A 14,780-nucleotide genomic window follows, 5' to 3' on the forward strand; every position below is an offset into this window, starting at 1 on the left:
TCGTGACACTTTGTACTTCATGTTAGTTGAAAAATTTTGGTGGCATGTTTTGCATTTATTTATGAAAAAATCAGATATTTGGTGAAAATTTGGAAAAATTCTTGATTTTCGAACTTCAAAATGTTCTACTTTTTCCATACATAGTCATAACCGCAAAAAAATGTAATAACTAACATTCACTGAATGTCTAATTTATGTGGACATGGTTTTTGTAACATCCTATTTTTGTAGGATGTTATGGGCCTTTGAACATTAGGTGCGATTTTTCACATTTTCATAAAAAACGCAAAATACTGCTATTGAGGGACCTGCTCAGGTTTTAAATCCCTTTGAGAGGCCTAAATAAAAGTAAAACCCCATAGATTACACCATTATAGAAACTACTCCCCTCAACGTACGTAAAACAACTTTTATGAAGTTTGTTAACCCTTTAATTGTTTTACAGGGGTTAAAACAAAATCGGATACAATTTTGAAAGTAAACTTTTTTGGCTAAATGAATGTGTTTTTCAAAAATGTACAACTTCTCAGTGGATAAAATACCAAAACGCTCCACAAAATTTGATAACCAATCCCTCCCGCATATAACAATCCCCCTTATGTGGTGGTAACCTGCTGTATGGGCACACGCCGGGGCATCGAAAGGAAGCTGCGCCATTCAGAGCAGATTATGCATTGTCACTTTTTATTGGCTATACAATCTTTATTTTTTTGGCAATTTGGACATATAAGGGCTTATTTTTTGCGACATGAGATGCACTTTACAAATACTTCATTTTCGTGGGTCATTAGCTTATTGATGAGATTTTATTAACTCTTGAATGTATGGGTGAAAATAGAATTGTCAATTTTGGTTTACTTTTCGTATTTTTTGGGGGTCGTACACCGTTCACTAAAAATACTATATTATCTTTATTCTATAGGTCACTACAATTACGGTGATGCCTCATTTATACAGTTTATCATTTATTTTTACAATTTTACTGGATAAAAACTAATATAGAGGAAATCTCATTTGTTTTTGCACCGCCATCTTTTCGGAGAAGTAACTTTAATATTTTTCGGTTGACAGAGCTAGTTTAGGGCTTATTTTTTATGTGTTGAGTTGTTCTTTTCAGTGGTACCATTTTGGCGCACATAACTTTTTTTGATCACTTTTTAGAACATTTTTGTGTAGAAATTTTATGAAAAATGTAAATTTTTGGCGTGTTTTACGGGTTTTGTTTTTACGGCATTCACCGAGCGGGTCCAATAATGTTTCTGAGTTATTGTACGGATTGTTACGGATGCGGCGATACCAAATATGTGGGTTTTTTTGGCTATTTTTGTGTTTTTTTCACTTTATTGCATGTGTATAGGGAATATTTGTGTTTAGGGGACTTTAACTTTATTTAATAAATTCTTTTTATTAAATGATTTTATGTAATGTTTTTAACATTTTTTTATTAACTTTTACAGGTTAGCTTGAACAAGTGATCCACTAATCACTTGTTCAAGCTCTTCTTCACATTACACAGTGTAATACAGATGTATTATACTGTGTAATGTAACACACTGAGCATGCTGCGCGGCGTGTCAGGGGTTAACACCCGCGATCAGAGAAATCTCCGATCGTGGGTGTTAGAGGCGGGTGTCGGCTATAATATATAGCCGACACCCGCAGATTCTGGTGCGGGCTCCGCTCTGGAGCCGGCACCAGAAGCATGACGTACTATTACTGCATTTTGCGGGAACGCACCTCTCGCCATGCAGTAATAGTACGTCAAATGTCGGGAAGGGGTTAAAAAAACATATTTGCACACTCCTTATTCAGAATTCTATGTATTAGAATGTTGTATATGGTAGAGTACAATTAATAGGTCCTATTAAAATAACAACAATTTCAACAATGTCAATATTTCATTTTTTTTGTACATTTTATGCACTGTTGTATGATTTCTCTTGATTCAAACCAGATCCAGAACCAAACACTTAGAAGATGCATTGCAATTAAAAAAATAGTAGTAGTATCTTCATGTACAGAATGCTCCTATTTTTATCTCTCTGACCTAAATATATATATATTTTTTTTACCCTAAAGGACTATACCATCACCATGTATTTCCAGCAGAGTTGGCGAGATAAGCGCTTGGCTTATACTGCCCTCCCTCTCAACCTCACGTTGGATAACCGAGTGGCTGACCAGCTCTGGCTTCCAGATACTTACTTTCTGAATGATAAAAAGTCTTTTCTGCATGGTGTAACCGTTAAGAACCGGATGATTCGTTTGCACCCAGATGGCACAGTTCTCTATGGACTAAGGTGAGCTTTCAACAAGCAAAAATTTTTATAATACAGGTTTATTTATAGTTCAGAACTCCGGCTTTGCGGACAAGTGTGCAGCGGCTCCTCGTAACTGCGGGCTGAAGTAGCCATGTAGCCAGTAGCCTCCGCTCCGGCTACTCCATGGCCCAGTAGCCCCTTTTTTCATATTACCACAATAAAATATTATAAAATATAGTGTGGAGTAAAGGATTAGCCTTAAAAAGGGCTATCCTTACATACGTTAGATGCATCTACCACCAGATCTACCTTAATATGAAGATCCGTGGCAGTAGGCTTCCTTTGACACACATCATGTCATGTCTACCTTATTGTCCATTCTTGAGTCTCATTTTAATGTCAGGATATGGTTCCCCCCACAAAATACACTAGTGTATGTGTATATATATTTATTTATAATAAAAGAGATGAGATAATGGGAGTTTATTTCAACATTTAGTGTAACAGGTCCTGTTAACATCTGAGGTAGTTAAAAGGAACACTTTGCTGTCATTATTGGGGTTATCTTTTAAATTATTTTGAAGGGTTCCCCTCCTCAATAGTGTCATGTTCAATAATCTAAACCGCATAATAATGTTAGATAATAATCAGCAGATCTTATTGTTCTATAGATTGTTCGCATAGATCTAATGTATCTAATAGCTAAGGTAACTAATCTACCTTTTGAACTTGGGTCAAAAATTATTAAAAAAATCAAGTATTACTTTCATGTGTCACTTCTAGAAAAATCTGTTATTTTGTGATATTTGTAGATCTAATAACAAAAAGTTCTCTTCCTCCAGTATTATTGTGCAACAACTAGGGTGGGTACACTGGCAGCAGGGTGAGATTTTTCTGGCTGCTCGTAAGGAGCACATGTCTGCAATATTAACCTATTTTGTTATGTGGGTAATTGAGTGGCATATCAATATTTGAAGGTTCAGAAAGAAGGAGAATTATAAATATCTATATTCACCTTGTGTTTGTGTCTTGACATTTGTAGCACTTCCTCTAAAGGGTAGGGGGGTGTTATAGAGAGGGGAAGAGAAGGAAGGGCAGCAGGGAAAAAAAGAAAGTAAGATGACTAGACCAGGTACTAAAAGAATAGGCAAGGGTACGGGTAGTACTCCATTGTCATCTCCACTTTTGGTTCATGGCCCTGGAACCAGCACCCACGCACATGAAGACAGAAGAGGAGCTGCCCAGGGCATCGGAATAGTGAGCCCTGATTTAGTTGTTGTTGGTTCCAAAATTGTTATTTGGACTGCGTGCCTTCCCTGTGCTTTTTCCTTTAAAAATATTTAAGATAATAGAGATAATAGTATTTTCTCCGATATAGTGAGGGAAACAACCTAGGTTTAAGAGGTTTGTGAGCTTATTATGTTGCATCCCAAGTACATCGTTGTTTGGGATAAAGAGTGAAAATTTTAAGATGGCCACGGATAAATTTGATTACAATGCATTGTATATTCTTGAAATAGGTATTTGGAAAAATACATAAAAGAGAGAGGATGGCCCTGTAATGGCAGGACACAAACAAGGACAGTGAGCCCTGACACTGAGACCCCCAATCTGTCCCTACCTACTTATTGGGTCCCCCCTAAACGGAGGCCAATAACTGGGCGGCGTTCCCTCCCTGGGTAAGGTGTGAACATGTAACAAAACAGACAAACACAATAAGGCGAGGTAAACAATCCGGGTCGGCAACAGCGGGGAATAACAACAACCAAATCACAATCCAAATAGACTAGTCAATAAACAGGCAAAATTCAGAAACCAGAAGTCAGAAAGCAGAAATACAAGAGAGCTAGACACACAGCAAGATAGCAGTTTGACCAGCAAGGAGTCAAAGCAACACAGGAGACTTATAGGGAACTCAGCCCTGCCACAGGTGGAATGAGCAATCAATTACAGATCACAGCGTTAACTCTTGCAAGACAGACTCAGTGAGGGGAGTGGCAGACATCATGTCAAACAGCATAGGACCTAGTTCACACTGCAGAAAGATGATAAATCCACCACGGTTAGAGGAGACAGCAGGCGCAGACGTGACAGGCCCACTTTAAAATTCATGATAGGTATATGGGAAGAAATAAAGTTTACATCAGGGATCAAAGGAATGAATTGGTTCACTCCATTATGGGGTAATAGGAGATGGCAGGTACCAGAAATTAATGCAAGACTTTGGATAGAGAAAAGGATTAAAACGGTATTCTGGGAATATGAACGTCTGATACAAAACCCATGATGATATAAATAAATGACTTTAACAAAACTCAATGTCATTAATCACAAATGGGAGCTAAAATAGTTTGATTTTATGATTTACAAAATGTATGGCCTCTCCAAAGTATGCAGAGTTATTACCAAGATGGCTTCCACTGGAAACCACAAGCCCCATGATGCTTTAGTTCTCAGTAACTCCTCCTCCTCCTTATGCTCTGCTCCCTGTGATGATCTAAAAGACTTTCTTGCTCAGTTACCATAGTAACGATGTGTAACTGCCATCACTGCACATTATCTAACTGAGATGACATCTCACCACAGCACTGGCCCTACTGGATACACTGCAGCCAACTGACTACAGTCAAACATCACAAACAGTGATGATCACATGACCTGCCCAGGCAGGTGCAGGACATGTGATGTAGACATGTGACAAGCGGCCATTTTCAGTTCTGTTTCTGCTCCATGGGGTGGAAATCAATGGACTGATTAAAGGGCCAGTAGCATTTTAATTCTTCATTATAGTGTAAGTCCACAGCATTTTTTGCTAAGGGAAGCAAAATTTTAAATAACAACTTACTACATAAAAAATTCCTGTTGCTTTTGATAGGTCAAATAAAGTCACCTTCTTTAGATTGTAATACCTTTTAATGGCTGAAATATAAGATATTACAAGCAAACTTTCGGGACTGCTATGGTCCCTTCATCAGGCATGGTATGACAGACTTTCTAAAGTGACACAGATCTTATACACCATGGACAGAGAAGACACGCAAACAAAATGTAAACAAAAGGACAATAGCAATAACAAAGTTGAGACAACAGGTCTGACTTAGATGACTTGGGCAGTGTGATGGTTTATTGTCTCTAAGTTAAAAACTCTGGAGTCTCTGATAAACCATTATCTCAAGATAACTTCTGTTAGAGGTTGTAGTGGGCCATGAATCCCTTTTTGTGCACACAATCAGGTATACCACATTAGAAGTGTGTCAAGTTCTGCTCCTGTTCACACAACCTCAGGTTCTCTAATGACTGATATAATTCTGTGAGCTCAAAGAAATCACACCAAGACAAAGTATGGTATAATATCTCAATCTCTGTGGAGAAGTGATGCCATGCAGGGCTAGGCAGATGTGAGATGCTTTATTTCGTCAGAAAGGGTTATACAGAAACCTTCAGTGGGGCAGGACGTGGGCTTGGTTTGTCAAAGATAAAAAGTTCATTGGTTAGTAAATTATCACATTGGCATCGCAAGAAACAAAATATGTCTCTTTCCCTGGAATTGGTAGTATCGTTAATCAGCCCAAGGATGTTATCACACTGTTATAAGTCTTCAACCACAGTTGAGCGTCCTCTTATTTTCAGCATTTAGCAAGCATATAAAAATAAAAGCATTTGCATTAAACACATTACAATACTGCACAGTCCCCCCTAAAGTGTTTTTATTTTATCTTTTCCTCACACCTTAGATAATCCCTTATGAGTTAGTCAGTAATGGGTAGGGGACACAATTTCTTCACCAGTTTGAGACTGGCAGAGCCTTACACTCCACCCCCCTTTGTACTTGGGCTTGTCTGCATAGACTACTCCTATTCTTTCCCTTTCTAGATATCCTTATAAACCACTGGGGTTTTAAGTGAGTGGATTCAGAATCCAATGTCCCCACTGGTGAAGCCTGTTGCACTCGCCCTCAGGAGGGAAGGGGCCCTTTGGAGTTCAGTGTACTTCTGGCCTCTCCTCTTGGTTTTCCTTCTCCAACAGGCATAACGACTTACAAATTAACCTCTTCAAACAACATATGACCAATATGTAATGGAAAACAGAATATTAGAAGGGCTAATAAGGACACACAAAAGAAATTAATGCCAATCATTTAGCCACCAAAATTTGAGTCCCATGGGTTGTCAATACTCGAGTTTGTTTCCCTCAAAACTTTAATGAGGCATAAAAGTAAAAAAAAAACTTGACTTTAGTGAATCCAATTAGGACTTCGTTCTAGCTTTACTGAAGTACTTGTTGTCCGCAGAACATGGAAGGCATCATCAACTCCAGGGTCATATCTCTTCCTCACATGGCTCTTTATCAACAACTGATCTCCAGGTTGAAGCTAATGAAAGAGAAAACTCAAAAACATACTTTAGTACAGTGCGTGTGTAAGGTTATCATATAGTCTGTAAGTCTCCCATACTCCATTTGGAGCAACTGTGAATAAAAACATCCTAATCTAGGAACCAAACTAAATCTCATAGGGACTCAATCCTGTCTTTTTAACTGGCCTATAATTTACTAGAAGGGCTAATGGCTAATGGTAGACCCTCGGTCCATTGTTTACCGGTCTCCACCATTGTTTTTTGGATCTTTAGTTTCAGAGTCCCAATCAAACTCTCAACCTTCCTGCTACTTTGTAGATGGGGTGGGATGTGAACTACCTAATCTATCCCTAAATCCTAACTTCTCTTGAGAACTTCTGATCACTCATACGTGTAGACCATTTTTGAGAGGGGTTTTTGTTCTGGCTTTTGGCCAGCCTGAAAATAAATCAGTGTGCTCCAAAATATACTCATATACTCCACAGTCAAGCATAGTCAATTCTTGGTCTTTGTCTCTGGGAAGGGTACAAAATATCTTTGGTGTGCTGGGGTGACACCTTCACAATCTGTAGCACAGAGGCCACTACACCAAATGGCCACCAAGTACCCGGGTTTCTGCATCAGCTGTCAAGTTTTGCCCCTGTTTACACAACCTCAGGCTCTCTAATAACTAATAAAATTCACAAAGAAATCACACCAAGACAAAGTATGGTATAATATCTCAATCTCCGTGGAGAAGTGATGCTATGCAGAGCTAGGCAGATGTGAGATGCTTTATTTGTGTCACAAAGGATTATACAGAAACTTTCAGTGGGGCAGGACCTGGGCTTGGTTAGTTCTAGATAAAAAAGTAATGTCCATAGTTCATTGGTTAGTAAATAATCGCAGAAACAAAAGATGTCTCTATCCCTGGAATTGGTAGTATCGTAAATCAGCCCAAGGAGCCTTACATTAGCACAGTAGTTTGTTATCACATTGTTATCAGTCTTCAACCACAGTTGAGTCTCCTCTTAGTTTCAGCATTTAGCAAGCATATAACAATAAAATGATTTTCATTAAACACATAACAATACTTCACAAGTGGAACATGAAAATTTCTCTGGGATGTTATACTCCTGCTGTGTGTTGGGGATCTGTATCTTGTCTATGTTCAAAATCAGAGAGCAGGTTTTGCAGCTCCTTACATTGCAGGAGAAAGTTCCTTTTTGTATGTTAGATGGTAGGGACCTCCTAATCACAATATTCCTCAGGTTTGGGGGTTGCCTATAGCAAAGTAATGGAGGATCTGGGAACATTGTCTTTAGGTAGTCATCTTTGTGGAGTATGTGGTAGAGTTTTCTTGAGGTTGTTCTTAGTGTTTCCAAATGTGGCTTGTAAGTTACAACCAGTGGTACATGATTGTTGTTCACTTTTTCTTTGTACTGGAGAAGATGGCTCCTGGGTATCCTAGTGGCTCAACTGATTTGATTGTCAATCAGTATATGATGCTATCCCTGATTTAGGAATGTCTTCCTAAGATTGTTTAGATGAGTGTCTCTGTCTGTTGGCCTGGCTGTAAATGATGGATGTTTTTAATATGTTTAGGGTGAAAGCTGTCCCATCTCAGGTATGATGGCCGGTCAATTAGTTTCTGAAATATGGACGTCTGGCCTGGATGCAGTTATTTGGGATTTTTATGGTTGTGTCCAAAAAGTTTATTTCACTGTGTGAAAAGTTTAATTTCAAATTTATTGTGGGATGGAATTTGTTGAAATTTTCTTGAAATGTAATTAGTAGAGATGAGCGAGCACTAAAATGCTTGGGTGCTCGTTATTCGATACAAACTTTTCCCAATGCTCGAGTGCTCGTATCGAATAACGAACCCCATTAGTCAATGGGAGACCCAAGCATTTTTTCACTGAAATAAAACATTAAAAGAACAGTGCAGAATAACACATTACACATGTTTACAGATGTTTTCCTTGTAAGAACATATTGAAATAACACTATTCTTCACATTGCAGGTGTTCGCGCGTGTCTTCCGCTAAGTTAGGAGATGTGCACGAACATCTGGAATGTGAAGAATAGTGTTCTTTCAATGTGTTCTGCAGTTAAATGGTCCTGTGTTGACTGTTTTTACTGTTTTAATTCTATTCTTCACATTGCAGGTGTTCGCGCGTATCTTCCGGAGTTCGGAGATGTGCGCGCACATCTGCAATGTGAAGAATAGAGTAAAAACAGTGCAAACAGTGAACACAGGACCATTTAAGTGTAGAACACATTGAAAGAACACTATTCTTCACATTCCAGATGTTTGTGCTCATCTCCTAACTTAGCGGAAGACACGAGCGGACACCTGCAAAGTGAAGAATAGTGTTATTTCAATGTGTTCTTACAAGGAAAACATCTGTAAACATGTGTAATGTGTTATTCTTCACTGAAAACACTGTTCTTCACTGTCTTTTATTAATTTAATGCTCAATCTCGAGGCGGCGAGATGCTCGTCCGAGCAATGAGCCGGTCCAAGTATGCTAATACTCGACTGAGCAGTATACTCGGAAGAGTATACTCGCTCATCTCTAGCAATTAGCTATTGTTCTGAACCTGTCCAGATGATCAAATATCATCAATAAACCTATGGTAGGCCAAGGGTTTGATGTGGCAGGATTCCATGAAGTCATTTTCTAGTTTGGTCATGAAGACGTTGGCATATCATCTTCCCATGGCAGTTCCAGTCTTATGTAGGTAGATTTGCACCCCAAAGCAAAAATAATTGTGTTTCAGGATAAATTTGGTCAGCTGTATTGTTGGGTTTGAGGCAATCCCATGAGCGTTAAGATAAATTTTGCAAGCTTTTAGTCCATCTTTGTGTGGGATGTTAGAATATAGGGATTCCACATCCAGGGTAGCCAGGATACTGCCCCTGGAGAGAGGATCTATGGAAGAAAATGTTTTCAGTAGGTCTGTGGTGTCCTGGAGGAAGCTGGAACTATATATTAGCTTTTATTTTAAATAGTCATTTGTATATAAATTATGTTGATTCCTGGAATGCCCCTATTCAATTCAATTATTCAATAATGGAGCACATAATTCCTTTCAGGAAATACAAGGAGAATTTAGAATTGTAGATACCTGCTATTTATATTATTTGCAGTTGGTTTATTGGTGGAACGCTATAAGTGGACCTCATAATGTCTCTAAAGTGTGACCCCAAGGTATTGGAATGAAAAAGAGGGTCATGAAAACAAAATAAGAATTATGAATGTTTAGAAGAGATAGGGGTGGTGGATAAACATCTATTGGATAAAGTGTTAAAGAATGTAGATTTTAGGCTCTAAAAAAGCTGGCCCATCGATTAGCTCAATTATTCATTCAGAGTTTATTACTCACCTAAATAGTTGTCTAAGTTTACCACCATTGTGGTTATATGTAATAGATGTGGGTTGGAAAAAGCAAATTATATGGTATTGTTCCAAGATTGGGAAAGATTTTTGTGAAAGAGTAAATAAAAACATTTATAAATATAGTAGAATTATATTCCTTTAAAACCTGTATTTTGGGAATGGTGGAAGAAAAGGATTTGGAACAGGGGTGGGGATTTTTAATTTTTTCAGGCATATTTTGTATAATAAGGAATGGACATCAAGAAATGTGCTAACAGTTATGATGTGGAAAAAGTTGGTTAACCGATGTATATTGGCCAAAGGTTACGCTAAAATTAAAAGGGGACATAATGAAATTAACAAATTTAGGAAAAATAGCAAATTTGGAAGTCTCTAAACTTTTGTATAGAGAAGAGATTATTGCTGGTTGGTGCAGGGGAGTGAGGTGGGAGAGGGATGTGTATTCTCCTGCTGATACCATAGTGGGAATGCTGTTTGTGTTTCCTCCGTTAATGAAGCACGCCCGGCGCCCTCCCTGATCCTGTGTGTCAGTAAAAAGATCTTGGCGTGTCACCTCTTAAATACACATCATAGCTTAGCAATCACTTTTTTCCATTAAATGTTTAGCTACATGAATTTTTAGACATGTATTAAAAAACATAATATGGATCACATGTTTTAGGTGCTCACATCACATCCAGATTTTCTACCTGAATTTTCTATTACTATAAACAATATGTTAAATTTGTCATACTGTCAGCGTATAACCATAGGGGCAGAAAACCAGCAAAATCGTTGGAATTGCTAACAATGGTGGACAAGGCATATTAAATTTCCCCAGTGTTTTCTGAAAAATTTTAAGTAAAACTACATTGCTAGTTTGGGTGATAGAAATTACACAATACATTCGAAGTTTCAGCATACACATGCTGCAGCAACCTGATGTTTATACATTGGGCTAGTCTTAAATATATAACTGCTATGGGCCGTGGGATCTCTTTATCCCTATCAGGTGGCAGAGGGACCATTGGGCTCTCTATATCTAGGGCCTAAATGAGTTTGCAATCTTGCTACTGCATGTAGTTAATGGCTCAAAGTCTCTGTCTGTGTTGCATATACAAAAGGACATATTAAACATTGTTTCTGCTCATGTAAACAACTATTTTTAGCAGCGCACACCACCCTAAGAAGCGTAGAAATATATTTACAACAGGTACAATAAATGTTAGAGGCAAGAGCATCACAGAGGTGTACAGACTTATCTTCTTTCTCTGTCAAATTTTCTATTTGTCCTTTTTTCTCAGCTCCTCTGTTTCACAGCTTATCCTTTACTCTCTCACCCCAACCTCCTGCATTACTCCCCCCGCCTTCCATTTGTATGTTCTTCCTCCGTGATCCTCTTTCTCCTTGTTTCCATAGAAACCACATCCACTTGGAATGAAACTGATCATTCATATTGTAAAGAGAAATAAATGAGCAAAACAAAAAAGGCTGGATCCTAACATGGCCTGGTCTGCGGTCGTATCACACAAAAAAATCTGATAGCTTTGAATAAACAATGGCTGGAATATATTCTTTTCTATGTCCTGCATCCTATCAAATAACATAATCGATTTAGAAAGAATATAAGTACAGTATATACTCGAGTATAAGCCGACCCGAGTATAAGCCGAGACCCCTAATTTTACCACCAAAAACTGGGAAAACCTATTGACTCGAGTATAAGCCGAGGGTGGGAAATGGATTGGTCACAGACCCCCCCCCCCCAAGATATAGCCAGCCAGCCCCCTATAGTATACAGCCTGCCCCCAGTAGTATACAGCCATCCCAGCCTGCCCCCAGTAGTATACAGCCACCCCAGCCTGCCCCCAGTAGTATACAGCCTGCCCCCAATAGTATACAGCACTGCCCAGCCTGCCCCCAGTCGTATACAGCACTGCCCAGCCTGCCCCCAGTCATATACAGCACTGCCCAGCCTGCCCCCAGTAGTATACAGCACTTCCCAGCTTGCCCCCGATAGTATACAGCACTGCCCAGCTTGCCCCCAGTAGTATACAGCACAGCCCAGCCTGCCCCCAGTAGTATACAGCACTTCCCAGCTTGCCCCCAGTAGTATACAGCGCTGCCCAGCCTGCCCCCAGTAGTATACAGCACTTCCCAGCTTGCCCCCGATAGTATACAGCACTGCCCAGCTTGCCCCCAGTAGCATACAGCACAGCCCAGCCTGCCCCCAGTAGTATACAGCACTTCCCAGCTTGCCCCCAGTAGTATACAGCGCTGCCCAGCCTGCCCCCAGTAGTATACTGCCAGCCTGCCCAGCCTTAAAAAAATAATAAACTTATATACTCACCCTCCGGTGGCCCCGATCTGCAGCGCTGCTCCCCCGATGTCTGCGCGGATCCTCTTCTGGCTTCCGCGCCATCTTCTGTACATCGCCCGGGAGAGAGCAATGGTGGCGCCCCGGCGCGATGTACAGAGGACAGAAGACAGGCGCGGAAGCCAGAAGAGGACCCGCACGGACATCGTGGGAGCAGCGCTGCAGATCGGGGCCACCGGAGGGTGAGTATATAAGTTTATTATTTTTTAAGTATTTTTTAAGTGTTGTATTTTAACTTGTGACTCGTGTATAAGCCGAGGGGACGTTTTTCAGCACATTTTTTGTGCTGAAAAACTCTGCTTATACACGAGTATATACGGTAAATAAGATTATGTGTCATTTGGGATTTATGAAACTGTGATTTTATCCCTTCTTTTTTTGATTGCAGCAATATATTCATAATCACTTGTTATGGCAGTGCTACAGTCCCAAAATGTCAACTATCCACTTTCCACCTTGCACACAAATATAATATCTTGTTCAAAAAGTTAACCTTTTATTTTCATTTGTATCAAACAAATAATATTTCAGTGTTATATTAAATAAATATGCAGACTTTTTGGCCTTCACAAGCTGAAAATGTAAGAAATTAAAGTATTGTCACTGTTCTAAAGAAACTGGTGTCCTCCAGGAATCAGACCCCCATCTACCAGTACACTGATTTGTCTTGTGTATTTTTAACAGATAAATTTCAAAGTTTACCTGACTGGCCCTAATAACCCTCTTCCATGTAGCATCAAACTTATAAATGAGTGTGTGCTTTCTCATCAACACATATAGAGGTTTGACTAAGTTGAAGACTGTCCATTTCCTGACAGAAATTTACAGCCAGTTATTGACGGATGTCCAACATTTTTATAATTAGTTCAAGCTACCATATATGCTTGAGTATAAGACGACATTTTCAGCACATTTTTTTGCTTAAAAAACCCCCTTCGGCTTATACTTGAGGGAAAAGGGTCCATGGATGGAAGAGGCCCACAGCCTAGAAACCGTCTGGGTGGCTAAATTTATCAGGATAGATCCGGCGAGCAATGGTGGATAGGGGCAGCATCATACACACTTAGCGGCGGCCTATGATAGATGTCCCCCAAAGTACCAATTTCAGGAATTGTGGAGCACATTCTTCCTGAATCTGGCGCTGCCACGCCAGAGTGCACCAACATTCCGATGGTGTAAGCAGCTGTGTAAACATTTTCACAGCTGCTTACACTTATAACAATGAAGGTAAATGCTTTCAAAGTAGCCAAACACATACAGTAGTAACATTTGAAAACCCATGAGTTGTGACACGTGTCCTGACGATGCACCAATACGCTACATGTCTACTTAATCTGCCTTCTTGTAGAATGGATGTCATCAAGGATGTAAAAGATACATGAGTGTAGCGGATATATAAAACCATTTGTAATCCACAAAGACATGGCAGTTAAATAACCCACAATACACAAAAGCAAGGTTGCTAACAAACTAACTATATTGTAATCCATACAGGAAAAGAAACTAGTATGTCCTCAGAACATCTTGCTACAACATCTGTGCTAGGGTTGATGTAATCCACACAGCTAAAGCAGAAAAATCCCTTTGTAATCCACACAGATGAAGGGATAGAACCCTTTAAAATCCTTACAGGTAGGTCAGCTAAATCTTTTGTAATTCACACTGGTAGAATAACAAACTAATTCCATCATAAATCTGTACCAAAACGGGAAAGTATGAATCCAGGACATAGCAGGGACTTGTGTACAGTAAAAATAGGTAACTAGTCTGCAATAGGCTATTGTTCAAAGCAAAAATGATACAATACATACATAATATTTTTTTATGTGTTAGCTCTGCATGTCTGTGAAAGGCTGCTATGGCCCTTCATCAGAAATCATGCCTGAAGATAGCAGCCTAGAAAGCTTGCTTGTAACATCTTCTATTTCAGTTAGCCACTAAAAGGTATCACAATCTCAAGACAGTTTTTTGACCTTACAAAAGCAACAGGTATTTCTTCAACTGGCTAACATTTTTCTCAACATGGAAGCAGTGGAACTGGAAAAAGACCAATTTGCACCACATTTACACGAAATAAATTGCACCACATCCACACACACTTATTAGTTTCCATTAGTACAGTATTGCAGTGATAAAAGGTTATGAGTAGAGATGAGCAGGTTGGTTAAAATTGGATTCAAAATTCGGGACTTGAAGTTCAAGTTCTGGGAATACGAAATTGATGTTGATGCTCCTGGAATTCAGAATTTAAAAATTTGAAGTTGACATTCTGGGAATGTATAACTTATTCAGACACTGGCAAAACCACGTTGCGGTGGATTCGGGTCCGGCCGGGATTCACTAAGGTAGTTCCTCCGCCGTCCACCAGGTGGCGCTGCTGCACTGAAAAGCATCGTTCCGCACTAGAATTCACCGGGCCGGACCA

The 14,780-nt window shown here is 39.5% G+C and overlaps 1 protein-coding gene across 3 annotated transcripts in view; it reads left to right on the forward strand.

The window, feature by feature from the left end:
• Positions 1-14,780, forward strand: part of LOC140076600 (gamma-aminobutyric acid receptor subunit beta-4) — a 298,936-nt gene that overhangs the window by 172,229 nt on the left and 111,927 nt on the right. For all 3 annotated transcript variants that reach the window (XM_072123197.1, XM_072123198.1, XM_072123199.1), the window contains one exon: positions 2,080-2,300. In XM_072123197.1, coding sequence (XP_071979298.1) covers positions 2,080-2,300 — 221 coding nt within the window. The remainder of the gene's footprint in view (positions 1-2,079; positions 2,301-14,780) is intronic.

The sequence above is a fragment of the Engystomops pustulosus genome, chromosome 9, assembly GCF_040894005.1.
Source record: "Engystomops pustulosus chromosome 9, aEngPut4.maternal, whole genome shotgun sequence".
Taxonomy (NCBI): Eukaryota; Metazoa; Chordata; class Amphibia; order Anura; family Leptodactylidae; genus Engystomops; species Engystomops pustulosus.